Genomic DNA, 23,326 nt, shown 5'->3' on the forward strand with positions numbered 1-23,326 from the left:
TAGGAAAATACTCTGCCTTGATCTAAGTGGAAAACCACTGCTGAACCCTTAGTCTTGCCCTAATGCTGTTAGGTTGCTTTCACAAAAAAAATAAAAATAAAAAATTGAAGTTTGAGATTAACAGAGGTGTGGTGCCTATGAGGCTGTCTGGTATATGAGTGACCATTTATAATATTATTTAATACCAATATGACAAAATTGCAATGATTCTCACAAGATATGCTATGTAAGGTACCATTGGAAAGGTTATAATTTGCTAAGTATGGTAATATTGTTGATGTGTACGTATCATCTGGTTATTGTAAATTATGGGTAAGTGTGATGTATCTGTATCCAAAAACTGGTGCTGTGCTGCTGGGTTAAAACCCCCAGGCAGATTAGCATCAGCACTGATAACTCATCGAGGGCCATCGACTATACAATGAGCCCAGAGAGAGAAGCCAGGGGCTACACCTCTGAGCTATCAGGACATGTAGGGACATGCCTGTGGTCAGAGGGACTGCAAGTGATTTTCATAAAAACATAAAAACGGTCAGACCAATGGTCAATCTAGCCCAGTATCCTGTCCTCTATTTGACAAAGTGGGTTACAGACCACGAAAGCTTATGCCTGCAGAAATTAAATTTGTTAGTCTTTAAAGTGCTACAGGACTCTCGTGGTCTTTTGACAGTGGCCAATGCCAGGTGCTTCAGAGGGAATAAACAGAACAGGTAATCATCAAGTGATCCATCTCACTAGCCATTCCCAGCCTCTCGGAAACAGCAATCCCTGCCTATCCTGGCTAATAGCAATTGATGGACCTATCTTCCATGAACTTATCAAGTTATTTTTTGAACCCCATTCTAGTCTTGGCCTTCACAAGATCCTCTGACAAGGAGTTCCACAGGCTGACTCTGCGCTGTGTGAAGAAATACTTCCTTTTATTCGTTTTAAACTTGCTGCCTATTAATTTCATTTAGTGACCCCTAGTTTTTGTGTTATGAGGAGTAAATAACACTTCCTTATTTGCTTTCTCCACATCAGTTATGATTTTATAGACTTCTATCATATCTCCTCTGAGTCCCAGACTTATTAAGCTTTTCCATACTCTTAATCATTTTAATTACCCTTTTCTGCACCTTTTCTAAATCCAAAATATCTTTTATGAGATGGGGTGAACAGATCTACATGCAATATTCATGATGTGGGCATACCATGGATTTATAAAGAGGCAATATATTTTCTGTCTTATTATCTATCCTTTCCTAATGATTCCTAACATTGCTAGCTTTTTTGACTGCCACTACACACTGAGTGGATGTTTTCAGAGAACTATCCACAATGACTCCAAGATCTCTTCCTTGAGTGGTAACAGCTAATTTAGACTCCATCATTTTACATGTATAGCTGGGATTATGTTTTCCAATGTGCATTTCTTTGCATTTATCAACACTGAATTTCATCTGCCATTTTGTTGCCCAGTCAACTAGTTTTGTGAGATCCCTTTGTAACTCTTTGCAGTTTGCTTTGGACTTAACTATCTTGAGTAGTTTTGTATCATCTGCAATTTGTGTTACCTCACTGTTTACCCCTTTCTCCAGATCATTTATGAATATGTTGAACAGTACTGGTCCCAGTACAGACCTCTGGGGGACACCACTATTTATCTCTCTCCATTCTGAAAATTGACCATTTATTCTTACCCTTTGTTTCCTATTTTTTAACCAGTTACTGATCTTATTAATCCAGGAGAGGACCTTCCCTCTTATCCCATGACCGCTTACTTTGTTTAAGCACATATGGTGAGGGACCTTGTCAAAGACTTTCTGAAAATCTAAGTACCTATATCTACTGGATCATCCTTCTCCACATGCTTGTAGAGCCCCTCAAAAAATTCTAATAGATTGGTGAGGCATGATATCTCCCCAACAAACTGTCTTCATCTGTGTGTCTGAAAATTCTGTTCTTTTACTACAGCTTCAACAAATCCGACTGATACTGAAGTTAGGTTTACCAACTTGTATTTGCTGGACTTGCCTCTGGAGTTTTTTAAAAATTAGCATCACATTAGCTATCCTCCAGTCATCTGGTAAAGAAGCTGATTTAAATGATAGGTTACATATCACGATTAGTAGTTCTGCAAATGGATGGATACCATCTGATCCTGGTGACTTAGTACTGTTTAATTTATCAATTTCTTCCAAAACCTCCCCTAATGACACCTCAATCTGGGACAGTTCCTCAGATTTGTCACCTAAAAAGAATGGCTCAGGTTTGGGAATCTCCCTCACGTCCTCAGCAGTGAAGACTGATGCCAAGAATTAATTTAGTTTCTCCGCAATAGCCTTATCTTCCTTGAGTGATCCTTTAGCACCTCGATCATCCAGTGGCCCCACTGCTTGTTTAGCGGGCTTCCTGCTTCTGATGTACTTACATATTTTTTTTTGCTGTTACTTTTTGAGTCTTTGGGCTTGCTGTTCTTCAAATTCTTTTTTGGACTTCCTATTTATATTTTTACACTTGTCAGATTTTATGCTCCTTTCTATTTTCCTCAGTAGATTTAACTTACACTTTTTAAAGGATGCCTTTTTGCCTCTAACTGCTTCTTTTACTTTGTTGTTTAGCTACAGTGGCACTTTTTTGGTCCTCTTACTTTGTTTTTTAATTTGGGGTATACATTTAAATTGAGCCTCTATTATGGTGTCTTTAAAAAGTTTCCATACAGTTTGCACGGATTTCACTTTCTCACAGTACCTTTTATATTTCTTTTTAACTAACTTCCTCGTTGTTGTGTAGTTCCCCTTTCTGAAATTAAATGGTACTGTGGTGGGCTGGTTTGGTGTTTCTCTGCCCCCCAGGGATGTTAAATTTTATTATGTTATGGTCACTATTACCAATCAGTTCAGCTATATTCTCTTCTTGGACCAAATCCTGTGCTCCACTTAGAACTAAATCAAGAATTGCCTCTCCTCCTGTGGGTTCCAGGACTAGCTGCTCCAAGAAGCAGCCATTTATGGTGTCAAGAAACTTTACCTCTTTATCCTGTACTGAGGTGACATGTACTCAGTCGTTACGGGAATAGTTGAAATCCCGCATTATTATTGAGTTTCTTTTTATAGCCTCTCTAGTATCCCTGAGCATTTTACAGTCACTATCACCATCGCCCTGGTCAGGTGGTTGGTAGTATATCCCTACTGCTATGTTCTTATTATTCAAGAATGGAAGTACTATCCATAGAGATTTTATGGCACAGTTTGGTTCATTTAAGATTTTTATTTCATTTGACTCTATGCTTTTTTTCCACAGATAGTGTCACTCCTCCACCAGTATGACCTATTCTGTCCTTCCAATATATTTTGTTCCTTGGTATTACTATATCCCATTGATTCTCCTCATTCCACCAAGTTTCTATGATGCCTATTATATCAATATAATTTAATATGAGGCACTCACTCAGGTTCACCAATCTTAGTATTTAGACTTCTAACATTTGTATATAAGCACTTAGCTATTTGCCTATTATCTTGTGCAACTGAATGGAACTCTTTTTCATTTGACTGTTTCTCATCAGATCCTACCCATATTTTATCCTCTTCCTTCCTTTCTTCTTTACTAAGATATAGAGAATCTCCATAAATAGATCCTCCCCTAAGGGATGTCTCTGTCCGAACTACGTGCTCCTCCGCACCTATCAGGTTTTCCCCAGCCCTTAGTTTAAAAACTGCTCCATGGCGTTTTTAATTTTACGTGCCAGAAATCTAGTTCCATTCTAGTTTAGGTGGAGCCCATCCTTCCTGTATAGGCTTCCCCTTTCTCAAATGATTCCCCAGTTTTTTCTGCCCATGTGCTCTGAGCTTATGTTTGCAACAAGCCACATGGCAGAAACTATAAAAGGCTGCTGCACCAGCTCCATCTTGTCTTCAGTCCTGCTTCTTACCTCTGGCTCAACATCTCTACAACTGAAGCTTTGAACAAATGACTAACAGACCCATCCAGGTACTGGATGTGACCCAGAGGAACTGTACCAGCCTGCAATCTCCACAATACTGTTAAGAATCTGATATATATGGACTTTGAAGTCATTCATATGTAGTTAATTGCTTTGACCATTTAACATCTCTCATCTTGTTTGTTTCTTTCCTTTAGATACTAAAGGATTAGCTGGCAGCAGATATTCTGCATAAGATCCCAACTAATATTGATCCGGTAATGTGGCTGACCCTTTGGGGATCAGGAGAACATTCTGGAACAGTGAATAGAGGTTTTTAAATAACTTATCTCTTTACTGGTGCTAGGTGCTGATTGGGAGCCAGAGACTGAAATGCAGGAAAAGGGGGCTGTGTATTGGGGCAGCCAGTGTGGGGGGAAGGGGGGAGTTTATTGATAACCAGTGTGGGAAATCAGAACACTGTTTGTGACTAGTTCAGTGCTTGCCACCACTTCTGGGAGAATCTGCTCTCCTTTTGCAGCCTGCCCTGACCTTGACATTTCCAAGTGGGTTACCCTAGGCACATATGGGTCACAGTGCCTAAATGTTCTTTTGATGCTTTAATGCTTATAGCTTGGAAAAGAGGATGCAACCAATTCAAATAATGAAGGAGAGCGGTTAGCTATGCTTCTAAGTACTTCAAGGCATTCTAAGACTTAGATACTATATTAACGTTAGCTTTTAAAAACCTTTTTATCAAATATGACACAATTATACAGACTACTTCTCTGCATGTCCAGAAAGAAACATAGCCATATGGATGAATAGTCAGCAAAGCAGTATATCCTCTCAAGACACTGAATGGCTGGAATTTCAAAAAGTCAGCTTTCGGGGATTTTCCTAGAGTGAAGAAACTAGAGATGACACAATCTCTAGTATGGCATGAAATGAGTGGGAGGGTGAAGGTACCTTGCTCCCACCCACTCCCAACTCATCCAGAACTTGGGCCAAGATCTGCCCCAAAGTGGTTAAAATATAGATGACAAAAAAAAGTAACTAGCATAAATATTAGGTCCAAAAGGAGATGAACTCAAATTTAAACAGAGAAGGTGTCAGAGGATGGTGTGTTGGGTATTAGGATGGTGTGATTTGGGACAGAACGTTTTTTCCATTTGGCTGTTATGCATTCTCCAATACCCAGCTATGAAACGAAGAAAACAATGGGGCAAATGAAAATGACAAAAATATCGTAAAACTCATCAAGTGTAGCGTACTTCAGGAAGGATAAAACAAGGTTACTTAGCAATAACTAATGTTCTTCGAGATGTGTTGCTCATGTCCATTCCACTATAGGTGTGTGCACGCCTCCATGCATGGCTACTGGAACTTTTTTCCCCTTAGCAGATACTGTAGTGCTGGCTGCGGCGCCCCCTGTAATCCCGCACACATGCCACAGTATATGAGGCACTGCCGGCCCTATGCCCCCTCAGTCCCTTCTTTCCGACAACTCCGGCAGAGTGGACGGGGGTGGGTTGTGGAATGGACATGAGCAACACGTCTCAAAGAACATCAGTTACTGGTTTTCTTCTTTGAGTGCTTGCTCATGTCCATTCCACTGTAGCTGACTAGCAAGCAGTACCTTGGAGGTGGCCCGGAGTTAGCGATGAGCTGCCTGCAGCTCAGCTCTGCTGAAGCCCGCATCTTCCCACGCCTGTTGGACAGAGACGTGGTGGGACATGAAGGTATGTACCGCCAACCTGGCAGCTGCTCTGCAGATGCCTTGCCCTGGCACTTCCGCTAGGAAGGCTATAGATGGAGCTTGAGCTCTGCTGAGTGAGCTGTGGTGGCGCCTGAAAGTGGCACCTTCACCTGCTCGTAGCTGAATGCGATACAGGAAGTTATTCACAAGGAAAATGCGCCAGGCAGAGACTGGTGAACCTTTCATCCGGTCGGCTGCTGCAACGAAGAACTGCATCGCTCTCCTTGTACATCTGATGTAAAAGCCAGGGCCCCGCTCACGTTTTTAACAAGTGCTGCCTTCTCTTCTCCTCTGAAACATGTGGTTCGGGGAAAACATAGGGTGAATATATGTTGGTCACAATGAAACTGGGCAACCACCTTGGGATGGAAGGCCTAGTGCAGTCTCAACTGAACCTTATCTTATAGACTACAGTATAAAGGGGGAACTCCAAGGTCAGAGCCCTGATCCTGGAGACCTTCCTTGCCGAGGTGAACCCCCCCAGGAAGGCCACCTTCCCAGAAGGCCGGAGTAGAGGGCATGACGCCGTGGGTTCCGGGGGGGCGGGCCCCGTGGCCAGGAAAGGACCAGGTCGAGATCCCAGGGAGGCACCGGGTCACGGGCTTGTGGATAGAGTCTTCCACCCCCTTCAGGAACCGAACCGACATCAGACGGGAGAACCGCAATCCCCCCTCCAGCAACTGATGGAAGGCTGATATGGCTGCTAGGTGGGCCTTCAGGGAGGCCACAGTCAGTCCCTGGAGCTTTAACTGTGGCAAGTATTTCCAGGATCGCCTGCACTGGTAAGAGGCTGGGTAGAATACCCCGGGACTCCTCCCTGCAGGCAACAGCCACTTCCACTTAACCCAGTACATGACCTGTGTGGAGGGCTTCCTGCTACCCAGCAAGACGCACTGGACTTGTTCTGAGCGGCTCGCTTGTCACCTCTCAGCCACCGATCCATCATTCTCTGAGGTGTCTACGGTCCAGGTCTGGGCACCGAAGGTGACCGTGATCCTGGGAGCTGGGATTGCGCTCACTCAGAGGATCCCGAGATGGGCAATCGAGAAATCCAGCAGTATGCTGAACCCGTGCTGGCGTGGCCAGGCCAGAACAATTGAGATGGCATTTGTTTAACTCCTCCTCATCTTTAGCAGGACTGTATGCAGGAGGGGAAGGCAGGAAGTGAATATGAAGGTCTCTGATCGCTACAGACGGTCAGCATTGGGGATCGCCCCCACCCCTTGACCCTGGGGAGAGCAGCACTGTGGACCAGTGCTCCAGTCCAACACAGACAGATTCCCCTTGGGGAAACCTCCCTTCCAGATGGTTGTAGATGCCCTTTGTGGGTGCAGCAACCCATAGTGGTGAGGAAGAGCGACCCCTTGACGCGGTCTGCCTTGTTATTCATCACCCCTGGGAGGTGATCACCGCCAGGTCCTAAGGACCGATAGCTTCCCTTCATAAGGCTGACGAACGGCTCCCCCCTCCTGTCAATGTAATACATGGTCGCTGTACTGTCTTTCAGCACCTGTACCGCTCTGCCCTTGATAAAGCAGAGGAACATTCCGCAAGCCCTTTATGTTGGTGTGCCGACGCCTCTTCTCCATTGGCCAGATGCCTTGTGAGCCTAGGTCAGTGCTGATATGGCACTTACCCTCTGCTCGAAGCGGCCGATATCAGGGTAAGTGAAGGAGCCTGTTCCATGAACGGAACGCACTTTCACATATCCTGAGGAGTCGGTCACTAGTCTAGGGAGGCTAGGGCTTGCTGCTGTTGGTTTTTTTTTTTTGGTTTTTGTGCAGGGAGGGGTGGGTAGAGGGGAACGCAGCCTCCCCGTGCAGAAGCTACCTGCTCGGACTGTATCCCGGGGCCGTGACTGAAGCGGCCTAAGCATCAGGCTAGCTAGCCTCAGCCCATGGGTGCAGGCCACTCTATGACCTATCAGCGGTCAACAATGTTTGGCTGTTGTCGTAAGGCATTTGTGCAGGTGGGCCATCCTGAGGGACACTGTCTCACAGCACAGCTGGGGCAAGAAGGTCTGGTCCGGGAAGCAACCGGTCATGCCAATGCATTCCGTAGGCTGCACCTGAATTAATGTGAACTTTTGTGTGTTTACCAGCAGGACCCACCAGCTGCAAGTGGGGCCTGACTGGCTCACACTGCTCTGAACTTGGGACCTGGACCTGCCTGGGGGAATCTTGCAACCTCAAGCGTGCAGCTACCGTCAGGCCTTCAGTAAACACCCTCACAGCTGAGTAACAGGCCACAGGGTAAAGCTGTAAACATTAGAGGGAGCCAACCCCTACGAAGTGAAAGAAGCTTTGAAGATGTGCGTCCCTGACATCCAGGGTGGCATACCAGGCTCCTGTTTCCACTACTGGAGCTGGGGGGACCATGTGAGACTTGAGTCCCTTGTTCGGTATTTGTGAGACGTAGGTCTGCCACCGTCCTTAAATCCTTTTTTTTTTTTTTTTTTTTTAAAGGGGACGAGGAATTACCTCGAGTAGGACCTCTTCTGCCATCGCCTCCGGGACCTCTCCCGCTGCTGCGGGCTGAGGCAGCATCAACCTCTTGGATGTGGAATTGCCACTGAAAGGGAGGGACGGGGAGGTGTCGAAGGGGTGGGGGGAGGAGACGACCAGGGTCCCTAGCTCACTGAACTATATCAAGGACCCAGTGGTCCGAAGGCCTTCTGGCTCACACGAACCTGAAGGGGGGTGTAGGCTAGGGTGCTGCCATTGCGTTCTCCATCAGAAAGGGCCTTTTCCGATTGCCCTATTGCCGAGAGGATCCTTACTGAGGGTCTAAGGAGCCACTCAGGGCTGATGGTGTCTCCTAGACCCCCTGACTCTGCCCCATTGCCCGTAGGTCGCGAGACGGCCCTGGCTGACACCTCTGCTGATGCTGTCTCTGAGGACCTGCCTGACACCTAAAGGTCTGTGGCGTGTAGCGGCCCAGGGAATAGAGCGCGGTCTTGGAGTCCTTGAGACCATGCAGCTTCGCCTCTATCCGAACCAAAGAGAAGGCTGACTCATCCAAGGAAGGGCCCCGGATGGGCTGCTGGACCTTTTTGGGACAGCCCAGGATTGCAGCCACTAACCTCTGGGCATGCTGATGGCAGGGTTTATGGCTCTGCCCACCGAATCAGCAGCAACTGAGGATGCTTGGAGTGCTGCTCTAGCTCCTGTGGTACCCTCTTCTGCAATGGTATACAGGTTCAGCACCTGCTGCCGGGCAGAGCATCAGCAAAGCAGCTCACTGAGTCCCCTGAGGGCTCACCTTCTACTTGTTGGCAGTGCTATTGAATAAATTTTTTCTCCAAACAAGTCTGGCTTGCAATTGCCCTTGTTCTCTGGAGTAGCGCCCAGCTGCCCTGCCAACCCCTGTGGTTGGTGGCAACCGCCACCAGGGACCTGGGCAGGGTGGTGAACAGTAGTCAAACCCCTTGGCTGGGGTGTAATACTCTTCTCGGCTCATTTGGGCATCGGGCTACAGAGGAGGGGGTTTGCAACTAGACCCTCACTATGTTGAGCGCCCCTTTGTAGACCACATTAAAGATTGTCTGATGCCCCTTTTGCTCCTTTGCCTCCAGCCCCAAGGTGGAGGCCACCTCTTGAGCAGTTCTCAGTGTGCCCTAGAATCAACCAGGGCTTGGGACCTTGCTTCATCTGGCGGGGAGGAGGGGGGGATGGGGAGGGGGAAGGGCTCTGTAGGCCGCAGCACCTCCTCCCGCCAACAGGTCCACACAGGAGTCCCTACCCATGGGGCCGAGTCATCATCCGAGGGTGAATGGTAGCTCTTTCCCGGTACCTGAGGCACAGACTGCATCCCCGAGGGGCTGACGGACCGTGGTCCCATCCCCGCCCCCCGGGGAAACCCCCTAGGCCTCTATACAGCCATTGAGGTGACCATTGCCTCTGAGGCCATCCGCCTGGAACTCTGGCACCTTTCGTTGGTGGTGGCTCCCCCAGGTACTACGTCCCCCAAGGGGACACTGAGGCACCATCAAAAGACCACGGCTGGGGCTGCCCAAAAGGCTCTCACTGTGCAGTACTGTCACTCCAGAGAGCGTCCCCTTGACATCAACGACCTCGACTACCAGGTTTGTTGTGTGTGCCGCGGCTGGAGCAGGTGTACAGACAACACGCTGGCGAGCGGGGCTGACCCGAGAGTCATCCCGGTACCGAGGACTTTGTGCTCTGCATGCATCTCGGCGCTGAGTCAAACTCTGGCGACCGGGATCTGCATGGCCTTGGTGCAGGGTGAATGCCTCAGTGCCAAGTCCGTCTCCAGCATCCGGGTTCAGCGCTGCCTCGGTGCGGGGGGCAAACTCCTTGGTGCCAAGTCTGTCTTCGGCAACCGGGTTTGGCACCGCCTGGCGAATTCCTCGGAACCAAGATTGTCTCCGGTGACTGGGATCAGCACTGCGTCTTTACAGGTGAACTCTTCGTTGCTGGAGCAGTGGGATGGACCCCACCCGGTGCCAGGGGGTCGAGATCGGTGCTGGGCGGGTGACTTCGCTCTCCGCCTTGATGCAGGTCGGTCCGGCGACCGCAACCTGGGATAACTTCTAGGGGAGCGTTTCTGCTCTACCCTAGGAAACTGGTCTGCAGGACATCTTCCTCCCCATACCAGGGATCTCCTGAGCCATTCAGGGGGTCCCAACGCAAGCTTCCCCCATAATGCCAGCCCCTTCTCTCTCGTGGAGGTATGGGTGGCGGTCGCATATGCAAGGCCAACAAGGCTCTTGCTACCCGATGGCACCGAAGTCAACGGGGCTGGTAGGTGCTGAGGGGCTCCCCCACGCCCCCGAGTCAGGGGAGGCTTCTGGCTGGAGATGCTGGCTCCGGCAGCAGGTCTCCGTGATCTGACCTCAGTACGGATTGGTGCTCCACCCTGCCTGCTTCAATGGCACGGGGGAGTATCCATGCTCCGAGCGCTGATTCCATCTCTTCATGGTGCCGAGTCAGGTTCTCTGCACTGACGGCACGCTGGTTGCCACAGTGGAGCGGGTTGGTTCGGAGCTGGCTCGGGGGCTCCATGAGCCAGGTTTTCAGGCGGATTTTCTGGAGGTCTGAAAGCCTTATCGATCCGTTCTCTCCTTACAAAGGGCTTCCCCCCCATGCGTCAGGCAGTGGGGGTCACTTAGCGGGAAAGCCTTCCTGCCAGTAGCAAATGGCTTGAAGCCATGACACCGGAGCATACCTGCTCCTGGTAAAGTCTCAGCTAGACTATCTCAAAGTCTCCAACTACCACTATAACAGTTATTATATAATTAACTAATTAACACACACACAAAACCATTGCTTAAGGTTCAAAACACGGGGAATTAAGTGCTTGCAGGCAGTTCCAGTAACCGTCACAGGCGGAAAGAAGGAACTGAGGGGACATAGGGCTGGCAGCATCTCATATACCGCGGCATGTGTGTGGGACTCCAGGGGGCACCAAAGCCAGTCCTACAGGATCTGCTAAGGGGAAAAATGTTCTGGTAGCTGTGCATGGAGGCATGCACACACCTATAGTGGAATGGACATGAGCAAGCACTCGAAGAAGAACTTAATGAGTCTGCATGTCTTTGATTACAACAGAAGAATCAATCCAGGATCATCGTGGAGTCAAAGAATTGAAATTCAATGTATTTCTTTCACCCAAATGCATCACCCTAAGGAGTTCATCACATCTGCTGCATGTATTCTAGCCACACCAAGAGGTAATGAAACAGCCTAAAACAATGCAAGAAGTGTTCTATGCACACCAGTTGCAGCTGTACTCACAATGAAGATGTATTAAGTTCAGTCTCAAATGCACTGTCATCCTTGTCATCAGCCTGTAAGGCCACGAGGCTCTCAGGCTCAAATTCACTATAGACCCAGCCAAAAACAAGCATGAATGAGATGTCGAATGAAAACATGGAAGGATGACTAAAGTATTAAACATTCAGTATGCTGAGAAACCACTATGCAGTATATGACATATCACTACTACTTAAGAGTCCTGGAGCCTAAACATTTCATGTACTCTGCAGGAAGCTTCTTTCTATTAGGAATTCATTGTTATTCAATGAAATTCAGTCTGCAAGGTAGGAAGTGTCCTACATGACAGGCAGAATTTTCAGGCTCTAGGATTGTATATAGTATATGCCATCAGAAATGCTCAAAGAACTTCACAAACATTAAGGTCAACATTTTCAGAAGTCTTCATTAATTTAATGTACTTCAGTTTCTGGTTTCCCAGCTTGAAATACTTTTGTGCCTGCTTTTCAGAGGTGCTAACTATCTGCAGCTCCCACTTTTCTCTAACAAAACCCAGTCCAACTGAACTGGAATGGCACTGGCAATAAAGAAAATTCATACATCTATCCATTTTCATTTTTGTCTTATAATATCAATAAATACCTCAGTCCAGAGCACTTCTCAAGCACTAATGACCAGCTAGGTTGAATGACTAGCCTTGTTCCTGGTCCAGTGATTCCTTCCCAGTTGGTCATTACTGCATCTCACTTGTTAATTCTTAAACAAAACATCACATCCATTCAAAATGACAGCTCAGCCTTGAAAGAAAATATGAATATATATTTTGGAGCACTGATTATAAAAAGTAAATGTCTCACATGACTTCATTCCAACCACACAACCAATAACTTTGCATAAGTGTAATAAATCTTGACGTTTATGATCTCACCAGGACCTCCCTGTAGAATTTGAATATTCTATTATATGGATATATCAGATGGAAATTCTGTCCATATACTACAATAGATGAAATTCCATCAATAAATGTTGATAAAATCCCACTCTATGAATGTTCTATCTCATGCTTTTCATGTCCATTCCTATGGGACAAATGGTAATACAGACTCAGGAATGTATTTGTTTATTTTACAGATCACTTTGAAGGTTTGTTTTTTCTGAAGATTAGTGAAATACTGTACTGATAGGCAGATATTCATGGAGAACATTTGCATTTTAAAGGCACGTGAATATAGACAAACCAAGTCATCTTTCTTCTTTTAAACCTCCAGTAGTGTTTTGCTTTTTTACTTAGATTGTCTATTTAGTGAAAGTCAGAATAAAGAAAGAATGAAGGGGGGGAAAATGAAATAACTGAAAAGTTTGGCATGATCACAGTCAATAATGTGCAATGAACATAATGGAAAGGCACAGTAATGGGAATAAAGGAATGTTTCTTGTCTCAAGCACTTACTTCTCACTAAGATCTTCAATACGCTGCCCATGGCCTAATAGGGAGCTTGGGCTCGACTGACTGCAGGGACTTGCGGGAGCTGATAAAGTGCTTTTGATACTCTGGGCTGAATGTCTGCGGCTTCTCCTGCGCTCTAACCCCCTTCGTTCACTGGAGCCAAGACTGGCCCTTCTTCTATCTTTGCGCCCACTGGGTGGAGGATCAGCCGTCTCATCTCCATCCTCATGTCTCAGTGTCATCTGAAAGGAATGAAAGGGGAGACTTTTCACATGTTATCTCCAGATTTCCTGTGTTTTCACTCATATTTGAAAAATTAATATGTAGCTGCACATCATCCCCAACCATGAAGTCATTGTTCGCAGCATAACTGACTCTTACTCTCATAATTACTACAGTTACTCCTCTTTAGCTGCTAAATACTCATTTTATTGCTGCTATTCATACTATTAGATTACATATACCCCTTCATCTGCAGATCTTCAAGAGCTTTGTAAATATTTAAGTTGAGATTTTCAAAGTCTAAAGGAGTTAGATGTCTAGCTCCCATTGTATTGCAGTAGGATTTGGGCACCTAATTCCCTTCAATGCCTTTGAAAATCCCTCAGAGAAACCCTGGTCCTACTGGAATCACTAGCAAAATTCTTATCAGCTTTAAAAGGGACAGGATTTTACCATAAGGCTTGTGAAGTCCCACCCTACCGCTGGAGGTAATGAGATATAACCCTCACTTTATAGATGGGGAAACTGACCCACAGAGAAGTTAAGTGATTTACCAAAGTCCCACAGGAAGTCTGGGACAGAGCTATAAACAAAACCCTCATCTCTTGAAACTCAGTCTGGCCACTAGATTTTCATCCTCTCTAGAAAGTAGTTACATGAGGGCCATTGAGATATTATACACAGTACACTACTTCAGAGCTTTACTAATATTGCTATGATTTCTGCTCATCCAAGAAAGAAATTAACAGACTTGCTTGCCAGCTTAATATCTTCACCTGTTTTTATTATTCAGTAAAGTTGAAAAAACCTGCTTTTGTCAACTGATATCATGATGGATTTTAAAAATCAGAGAGGATGTTTCTGGACCTTATTCTCTAGTTAGCCACACAAGTTTTCAGTTGATGTGACTAAATTCAGTGATGCAATCATTGATCATTAGGCCCTCTCTACCTACGTTTGGCCTGGCTCATCTAACACTAGTTAAATGAGGAGAAACTCCACTAAAGTCAATGGAGTTACCATGGGGTAAAGCTGATATAAGAAAGAAGAGAACCAGGCCCAATGTCTCTGCGGCTGGACTTAGTACTAGAGGCAGTAATTTCATTACACCACACTATAACATAAGTTCACATGCACTTTATATTACTTTCAGCCTAAAAAAAGCAAAGTCTGAAAAGTGTCTAATCATTAAGAAACCAAATATCCTATATTTGCACATAAATATTTCACAAGTGGTTATTTTATGCTTAGGTGGTGAATGTGGAGTCGGTCATTACCCAATCACTGAAAGTCGGGTAGGAATTTATCCAGTATAAACTCGTAAACAAGGACTCAGTGGGCAATTAATTGTGGAGAGAGCCATGTATGTGAAGTTGATCTAGCCTGGACATTTTTTGTGTGCAATGAATGCTTTTGCACATGGAAAGAACTTTTACTGACTTAGGGAGTCTGATGTGTAACTAGCAGTCTGAGAAAGAGTTTAAACTGCAGGCAGAACTGCCTCTAAAGAGGCTAGTAAAATGTGCTGTTTTACCTTGACGTATAACGTATGTCTAGTATGAAATGCATTTGTACTGCATGTAGTCATGTACTGGAGTAGGTCACATATATGAATGTGTATAACACTTTCAGCAACCAGATGTTTTTCTTTTAAAATAAAATAGATAACCAAGTTTCACCTAGGTTACATTTTTCCCCCCAGCTTTGAAGTTTGCACAAGCTGTAAGATGCATAAAACAGGGCATGTTATGTTACCTCATAAATGTTAAATTGCTCAACTAAGTCCAAGTCTGTTCCTTTCTTGTTCAAGTGTCTCTGTGAAATAGCTTCGATGCCTAGCTCTTCCAGACAGTCCACCACGTCATAGAAAGAGTCCTGATCTGGCAACCCCGACAGCGTCTGAAAATCAAAGGAAAAACACTGACATGGATTTGTTTTGAAGAGAATTAAAAAAGTTTTACAAGCATTTGTAAGTGGCAATGTACGTGATTCTGGTTAAGTAAGAAACAAAGAGTGAGATTAGTGAGACAGCTAGAAAAATAAAACATCAAGTGGAGCAGAGTCTAACAAAAAACTTTATGGGAAAAAAAAAAAGATAACCAGGAAAACAAATCGATGTTACTAGTTCATCCAAAACTACTGAAAATATGGGTCTTTCAATATATATATATTTGAATCCTTCCCTCATTCTACCTAACTACAGAACTTAAGAGCAGCGAATATTAAGATATTAAGCATAGGAATAAAAACAGAGAAAGAAAAATAAAAAAGATTTATCTGAGCAAGGCAAGCTGCAAGGAAATGGATTCCTGTTTCTTTGGCCTTAAGGAGAAGGGTGAGCCACACAACTGACTGATGCGCAGCCAGCAAGAATCATCCTCAGCCATGTGCCTACTGTCTTCAAGTCCTTAGGGAATAGTAGTTTTCTTAATGTACAAGTTGCTCTATAGCAGAAATATCAGTTCCTTCCTTCCTTCTCATTCTTTAAAATCCTACTGAAGGGATGCGTGCTACCTTGTCTAAAGTGGTTTATTAAGAGAGTTCCAGCATATATAAAGCATTTATAATTGTGGGACAAACATTTACTACTAAAATTAGAGAGACTCTTTCACTAACTTGAAAATAAAAAATATTTATATAAAAATAATTTACACCACAGTAACTTTTTGAACTCCCTTTTCTATTTGTTTCTGTGTTTGATACAGAGTTTTTCTTATCACAGGGTAGACTTTCTTTTGCTGGTGAATTCACAATACTATCATTCAGCCACACACAGCTACTGTGCAGGGAAGTAATAGCGCACTTTGTATTGCAATATGCCATCCCAGCCTAGTATTGAAAACAACTGCCATGTGATCAATCCATTATTATGACTCAATGGAAGAATGAAGTAAGGGGAGCTATTGGAGAGAGATTTGTTTAAACAGAAGTGGACCTGATTCTCTATTGCCCTGTATTTCTGACTTTCATTTACACAATTGCAAAGTGAGTGCAAAGTATTGCATTTTGATTTGGCAGCATTTTACACTCAGGAAAGGTTTACACTACCGCTTAAGTTGATCTAACTTAAGTAGCTCAGGGTGTGAAAAAGACTCTCCTTGAGCAACATAAGTTACAGCAACCTAAGCGCTATCCACACTGGTGTTATGTCAGTGGAAATGGAGTAATTATGCCGATGGACATAGTGTCTTCACCAGACGCGCTACAGAGGTACAACTGCATCGGTGCAGCTGTGTGGATGTAGCGCTTCTAATGTAGATCTGCCCTCAGTTTACACTCTTACTAATGACTATACATGGTGCAGGGCAAGTGAGAATCAGGCCTAAATAAGCTCAAAAGCCTAGTTCTGCCACTCATGCCGAGTAGTACCTTTTTACAAGTATCATGCAAGCTACTTGAAGAGCATGGTGTCACCCAATGTAAGTGTGACAGATCTAGTCTCTTAGGCCAGGTCTATACTCGGACGTTAAGCTGACCCAGCTTCATCATTCAGGAGTGTGAAAAATCCACACCTTTGAGAGACGTAGGCCTGGTCTACACTATATAGGTCAACGTAAGCTGCCTTGTGTCATCCTAGCTGTGGAAGTGTCTTCACTTACATTTGGCTCCCGCCAATGTAAGTTCCTCTCTACACCTATTTAGTAACATCATATCTCTGAGCGGCATAGAGTCACTGCCGAAGTAATTAGCTTGCATTGCTTACGTCGACTGTTACTGGTTTTCAGGAGCTGTTCCACAATGCCCCTCACTGACAATCGATACAAGCACTCCTGGTGAGGACCCGCCCCACTGACAGAAGGAGCCAAGTGTGCGCACTCACACATGTAGTTTAATCATGGCGGAGGCTGCATGCCAATGAAAGTTAGGTCAACATAATTTTGTAGTGTAGACATGGACATAGTTAAACTGGTGTAGACAGTGCTAGGTTGATGGAAGAACTCTTCCGTCGACCCAGCTACCACCTCTCAGAGAATTGGATTAATTACACCAATAGAGAACCCCTCTGTCGCCGTATGAGTGTCTATGCTGAAGTGCTATAGCAGCGCAGCTACAGCTGTGCTGCTGTAGCATTTCAAGTGTAAACAAGCCCTTAGTAATTTGAACAGCAAATGAGTAAGTGAAATATATTGCAACCAAAAGCCCCACTTCTTTAAAGTAAAATCAGGCACAGGGAAAGTGCATATTACAGTTCATTTTTCTTACAGCAACATCTTCTTCAGTCATAACAGGACAATTGTCGGATGTCAATATCATGTTTGTTCTGAAGTCCATAAAACTTTCATTCTCACACCCAAAGTCCAGCATGAACACACACAAATGAAATGTCAGGATTACAAGTTGAAGTCTTGAGTCAGGAAGTACCCACTGAAGTCAATACAATTTAAGCATGTGTTTAAAGTTCTATCCTTAATAGCACCGAAAATACATAATGCATATATTTCAGTCCTTCCTTGAACTGGGGCTTGATCCAGATAGTGGAGATAAGAAGAGAAGCTGCTAATTCTAATGTAGCTTTAAAATAAACATACAGTATATATTCCTCACAATAGACCCCAGATAATTCAAGATAACTAGCTCATGTAAGAGCAAAGACAACTGCTGTAAAAGCCCAGGTCTCCGCTTCAGACACTTAACACAGGATGATAGCCTCCAAACAGCACAGCAGTAGCTAAGTAAGTAGGCCTTCACTTCTGTATACTTATTTGCTAAAAATTATGGGGCAATGTGAAGAGAGCCACTTGCCCCAAATGCACCTCCTTGTGGCTGGGTTTGGGAATTAGCTCTCCTCCCATCTAGGCTCTCCCTGCCGCTGGTTACTCATATTGTGACCGCCCAACACTCTCTCTCTTTGCAACTCGGGATGCTCTCTTTCTTTATGACTCCGGCTAGGTCACTATATAGCCCTCCCCCCCTTCTGGGTATCAAACTCCCAATGGACAAGCTATCCATATGCTATTTCACGCAGTCTTCTATTCCAACTCTAGGGCTTGTGCCATTTTGCCAGTGGCTAGTAGGGGGATCCAGGCCTGCCTGCTACTTCAGCCCAGGGACCCTGTGACTAGCAATCTGGATCTGCTCAATCTCAGACCCTGTTGCTGTTCCCCTGGTCTATGTATCTCCTTGCCTATCTCTGGGTTTACCACTGGAACTTCCTCTGCTCCCTGTGGCTACTTCGTCCCTTGAGGCCTTTTGTACTATTCCCTAGTACAGGATAGGATCCCAGGGCTTACTCTCCCTCTAGATCTCTTCCTTGTCCCTGGCCAACTCTCCTTCCCTCTAGGGAGTGATTGCAGACCTCTTCCCTTCAGCATCTTCCTACTCTCACTTCCTGGCTTTATACACCTATCCCAGCTCTGCTTCATCAGCCATTAGTGTTTATCAAGCCCTGGCTCTCCTCCAGGTATAGATTATAAAGTTAATTGGTTTCTTCTGCCCCACATTAACCTGTTGTGTGAGATGGACACTCCATCAAAGGCATGCTTTTTCAGAATGCTTATATGCATGCCACCGGCTTTCAACCATAACCCATTTCTTTTGTCCAAAACCAAGTATGATATACAGACATTTTGGGGTTGGGACAGAGAGGTCATGGGAGCATTATACCCTAATATTTATTGGTCAGTTTGCTTTTTCCAAGAGGCTGGTGGCTGATGGGCCCATGAAGAGTTGGCTGATCACATAGTACTAACCTTCTTAGGTTTGACCTGCTAAATTACAGCTAAACACACATTAAAACCTTTTCTAATATTGATTTTCCATGTAAGGAAGTTCTGTAGCTGTCTTAGGTCTATTGTGTGATCATGAACAGGAGGGAGGTCCTGTGCACCTGCAAATGGGGAGTGCGGGCTTCCTCAAGACAATCTCTCCAGGAAGATATGCTCCACACTATGAACATTTTGACAACTCTTGGCCTAGTGAACCTGAATCCATCTGAAAAAGTTCCCTGTATTATCTGTTCTTCAGGGAAAATGACCAGTATTGTGATATGCTCTCTTAGTGGTTGTCTCTATAGCTCTGTAAAAATCCCTTTAAAAATCACCATATAGCTCAGGTTTAAGATGTCCATAGTTCAAAACACATTTAGATCCTGGCTTATGGGATTCCTTTCCTCTTTCTTGATCCATAGATATGTTTTGCTCCCTATATGCGTGAAATATTTTTTTTTAAAGAACTCCCCTCCTAAAAAAAGTTACAAGAAGGCATGATGAGCTCAGACTTACAGAAATCAACTAAGGGGAAAAAAGTCAGTATGGGATGAAGTAATAAAACAAACACTAGTGGCTGACAAGATTAAAAGGTATATCACCCAGGAAGAGGGAAGCCAATACAAAACACAGCAGGACATGAAATAAAGACTCCTGAGGGTACGTTTTCCTGCTTTAATGGGAGTTACATGCATATGTGAATTGAGAGGAGAAGATGCCTTTCAGAAGGTTTCTTATCCTATTGAAGTGGATGGGAGTTTTGCCACTGATTTCAACAGGACCAGCAGATTGCTTTAAATGAAACATCAGTGATGCTATTGAGGGATTTGGTCCTATCAGCTGTCTCCAAGGGCAATTCCAAGCATTAAAAGAGAAGCTACTTTACCACAAAAGCATTTACGGTAGCCATGAACAAGAGCTTCAGAAAACACTATGCAGTAGGACTAAACTGGTATCCTGATTTATGACCAGAACTGACAAACTGAGGTACTTGAACAAATATAATGAATTTAACAGGTCACAATGTTAGTAACACTCTGACCTATTAAATAAAACCATAAAGCACTATGATATTTTGGTTCCTAAATACATTCTGTATTCTTTAAAAGGTCAGTTTTTAAAATCTGATTCATCTGATGATTGCTTTAGAGTTTAAGAACTTTTTTGCTAACTAGCTTCTCATTTTTATGGGCTTTTGGTTTTCTCTTGTTAGTGCATGTGCATTTTTTAGATAACATTTGATTTTACAGTGGAACAACTACTTGTAAAAAAAAACTTTTGAGAACTACAAATAGGAAAGCAAAAATCATGGCACCTTTTTGCCTTTTTTCTTTTCAAACAGAAATCCTTTCATTAGCACTCAGACCTGCTAAATTCATTATACTTGGTGCATGGAGAAAAAAAAATCATATGTTCTGGAACCATCAAATTGTGCACAAAGCTAGCCTTTGTAACCACAGGATCTTATTACCATTATGCTTGTCCGCCCTGCCTCCTATGGTTTGTTACACTCATTTGTTGAGTCTTGTTTCTAATTAAATTGTGAGCTCTTTGAGACAGGAACTGTCTCCCCCTATGTGTTTGCAAAATGGAGTCCTGATCCTGGTTGGGGCTTTTGGGTGCTTGTGTTATACAAATGATAAAATGTTCATACTGGCTGGTTGGCCCAATGATGTGAACTAATCTTCAGAAAGCCGCTCATGAGTTTACTGATCCATAAACTGCCACCCTCATCTAATGTTCTGTGCTTATCTAATACTAAAACTTCTGTAGCACCCCAAAGAACCCTGTCCCAGACACCACAGACTGTCGAACACCCAGACCCCTCTTTCTATCTGCCTAAACCTCACACAACCCCAAGGCACCACAGCATTCACATCCAGTGAACACACTGACATAGCCCTCCCCTCTACCCAACTGCTCAGCCCTTCAACCACTCCAGCCAATTAATCTGAAAAGCGACTTAACTTCTCTTTCAGCTACCATGATGTCTCATTGTCCTCACTAACCTGGAGATCTGGTAGTGTTCTAAGGGATGGAAAAGAGAAGACTCGACTCTGAATTTTATGGCCGTTGCGTGTTGAGATTAAACAGCATTTGAATATTCATTTTACTTATACAAAGATGTATTTAGTGCCCCTCGCCATAGCATCTGCTGCTGTTAATGTTACATTTACAAAAATAGAGTAGAATTGCAGCCAAAGTCACAGTATTAAAATGACAAGCAGTGTACTCTAGTTAAGGTTAATCCAATTTGGCTTTGAGTGGATTGATTAATGCTTGCACTGTAAATTCTTGGGACAAGACTGATCTTATTATATGTCTGCAAAATGGCCACAACACCTTTGAGCCTTATGTAACTGAAAATAAATGAGCGCTAATATTGCTAATGATACTAATGTGTAAAAACAAACCTTGTTAACTAAGGTCATTGCATAAACCAGCAGCTCAGTGTCAACCCCATCCTTTTCCTCCAGAATCTCCATGATGTTGGACCATGGCTTGGCTCCTAAGAGTAAAACAAAAACCCTTGGTAAAGTGGATGAAAAGCAGTAGCTCATCATATACGCTAGAACAATCACAGATTCAGACAGTATGTATCACAGCTTCATAATAGCAAATGGTTAGATAAACTGCTGAACAAATAATTTGTATAGTTCTTTGATGCATCAATATTTACACCTATGTTTCTAATTATATTATAGTTGTACAGTGTATTAGGACAGGTACCTGTATCTAGACAATAAAGACAATAACATTTAATCCCAGTTTATACTTCTTGGATAAAAAGCATCAATGCAAGAGTGATATATCTTTTGTCATGATTTTTACCTGAATTATTTTAATAACCCCCTCTACACCCTTCCAACCCACACACGTCAAAGGTGATTCTCTCAATTTTACTCAATAAGGTCAAAACCTGTGTTCTATTCTACATGTATTTTGAATCATATAATTACAAAATCCATGAAAAGCAAGGTGGCTTAATAGCCTATTGCTCCAAGTAGAGACATTTTATAGGTCTTTAGGAAAATGGCTAGTAGAGTCAAACTGAAGTCTTATGTCTGAGATAATTTTGTGAAATAATCACATTTATTTGGCTAAACCTGAGGTGCTACATGTACTCAAGAAAGAACCAAAATTGATCTATCAAGGAAACTGAATCAGATAATGAAGGGCCAAAGTTCAGACTGTGGTGTTTGAAGTAAATCTGAGTGTCAGGAGGGAAATCAGAAAGCTACCAACTATTTACTTGGAGAGACTAATTCAGCATGTGAGCAGCAAAGCTGGAGGGTGTTCTTTGAATTGCAGTGAAACAATTCAGACCAATCTTCACTGAAATCCACCTCCATACTTCTACCCGCAGGCTTTGGAGTGACAGTACACTCATATAATGAAACTTAACACATTCTTCATCAGAGCAAGCTGTCATTGGCTGATCAATGATCCCAAAGGTAGTATGCTGTAGCCTAGCAAATAATCATTTTGTGGTTGTCACATAGACCACATGGGTTATCATCATGACCCTGCGAATAATCTCTCATTCATACTGCATTCAAATGTATACCCTGCCACACGCACACAAATCACCCATTGACTTAATTGGGAGTGCCATTCACAAAGTGATGGTAGTCTATAGTGCGCAAAGCTCCTTACAGATGAACATTTAGACAGCAAAATTTTCCTGTTTTCAGTCCCTCTATTTTTATTCATACCAATATTCGCCAATTCTCACTGCAAACAAAACAAAAAAGAAAGATTTCGGCAGCTTTCATATCGTAGGCAAAGGTACAAAGAGGCCAGAGATACATTCTAACTGCTCAGTATTTTTTCTTGTGCATTAATTCTTATGCATGAATTAAAACACTATTCTATAATGAGTTTTTCCAGTTCCACTAGCCTTCTCTTCATTTGCCTCTCTACATAAACAGACATTTTTGTGCAAGGAACACATGTTCAATAGACATATGGAACAAATTCACTCTGCTCAAATAAGATATATGATCGGCAGGAATGATATCCTCACTACAAAAATGTCTTCCTGTGGTTTCTAATGAAAAAAAAGGAAGAAAACGAGAGAGAGAGAGAGAGAGAGAGAGAGAGAGAAACAAAAAGGGGAAATTATATTATTCTGATCTATAACAATGCCATTTGTAGGGGTAGTGAACTGCAATAACATGACAAATTAATTATTTAATCCTTGGTTTATGAGTTAGTGAAAGTTTTTCTGGGGGAAAAATGCCTTTTATTCTGTAGCCAGACAGTCCTCACTTTGATTAGAACAATTCTGTTTTGTTTTTTAAATGCAGTATCTTGGTATTTTATCATTCCACATTCTCCTGCCTGTTTCTATGTAAAAATGACATCCACATTTACCCATGAAAGCACGAACTTCGCTAGCCTACATCTCTGTTTCTTTGCAGCTTTCAGGGTGTTTATTTTAATCTGTCAGTCAGGCACTGTTATTGGCAAATCAGTCCAGTGGTACTTGCTTTTCAAATGCAATAGGCTGTCGTTGTTTAAAAAAGGCCATTTCCCGACTCGTAAAGT

At 43.6% G+C, this 23,326-nt stretch overlaps 1 protein-coding gene across 11 annotated transcripts in view; it reads right to left on the reverse strand.

The window, feature by feature from the left end:
• Positions 1–23,326, reverse strand: part of FHOD3 (formin homology 2 domain containing 3) — a 586,676-nt gene that overhangs the window by 163,815 nt on the left and 399,535 nt on the right. For all 11 annotated transcript variants that reach the window (XM_067569969.1, XM_067569968.1, XM_067569967.1 and 8 more), the window contains exons 8-10: positions 21,190–21,284; positions 14,826–14,969; positions 12,852–13,090 (exon numbers count right to left, since the gene is read on the reverse strand). In XM_067569969.1, coding sequence (XP_067426070.1) covers positions 12,852–13,090; positions 14,826–14,969; positions 21,190–21,284 — 478 coding nt within the window. The remainder of the gene's footprint in view (positions 1–12,851; positions 13,091–14,825; positions 14,970–21,189; positions 21,285–23,326) is intronic.

The sequence above is a fragment of the Emydura macquarii genome, unplaced genomic scaffold, assembly GCF_026122565.2.
Source record: "Emydura macquarii macquarii isolate MOO-44397 ecotype Brisbane River unplaced genomic scaffold, CSIRO-AGI_Emac_v2 contig_2975, whole genome shotgun sequence".
Classification (NCBI taxonomy): Eukaryota; Metazoa; Chordata; order Testudines; family Chelidae; genus Emydura; species Emydura macquarii.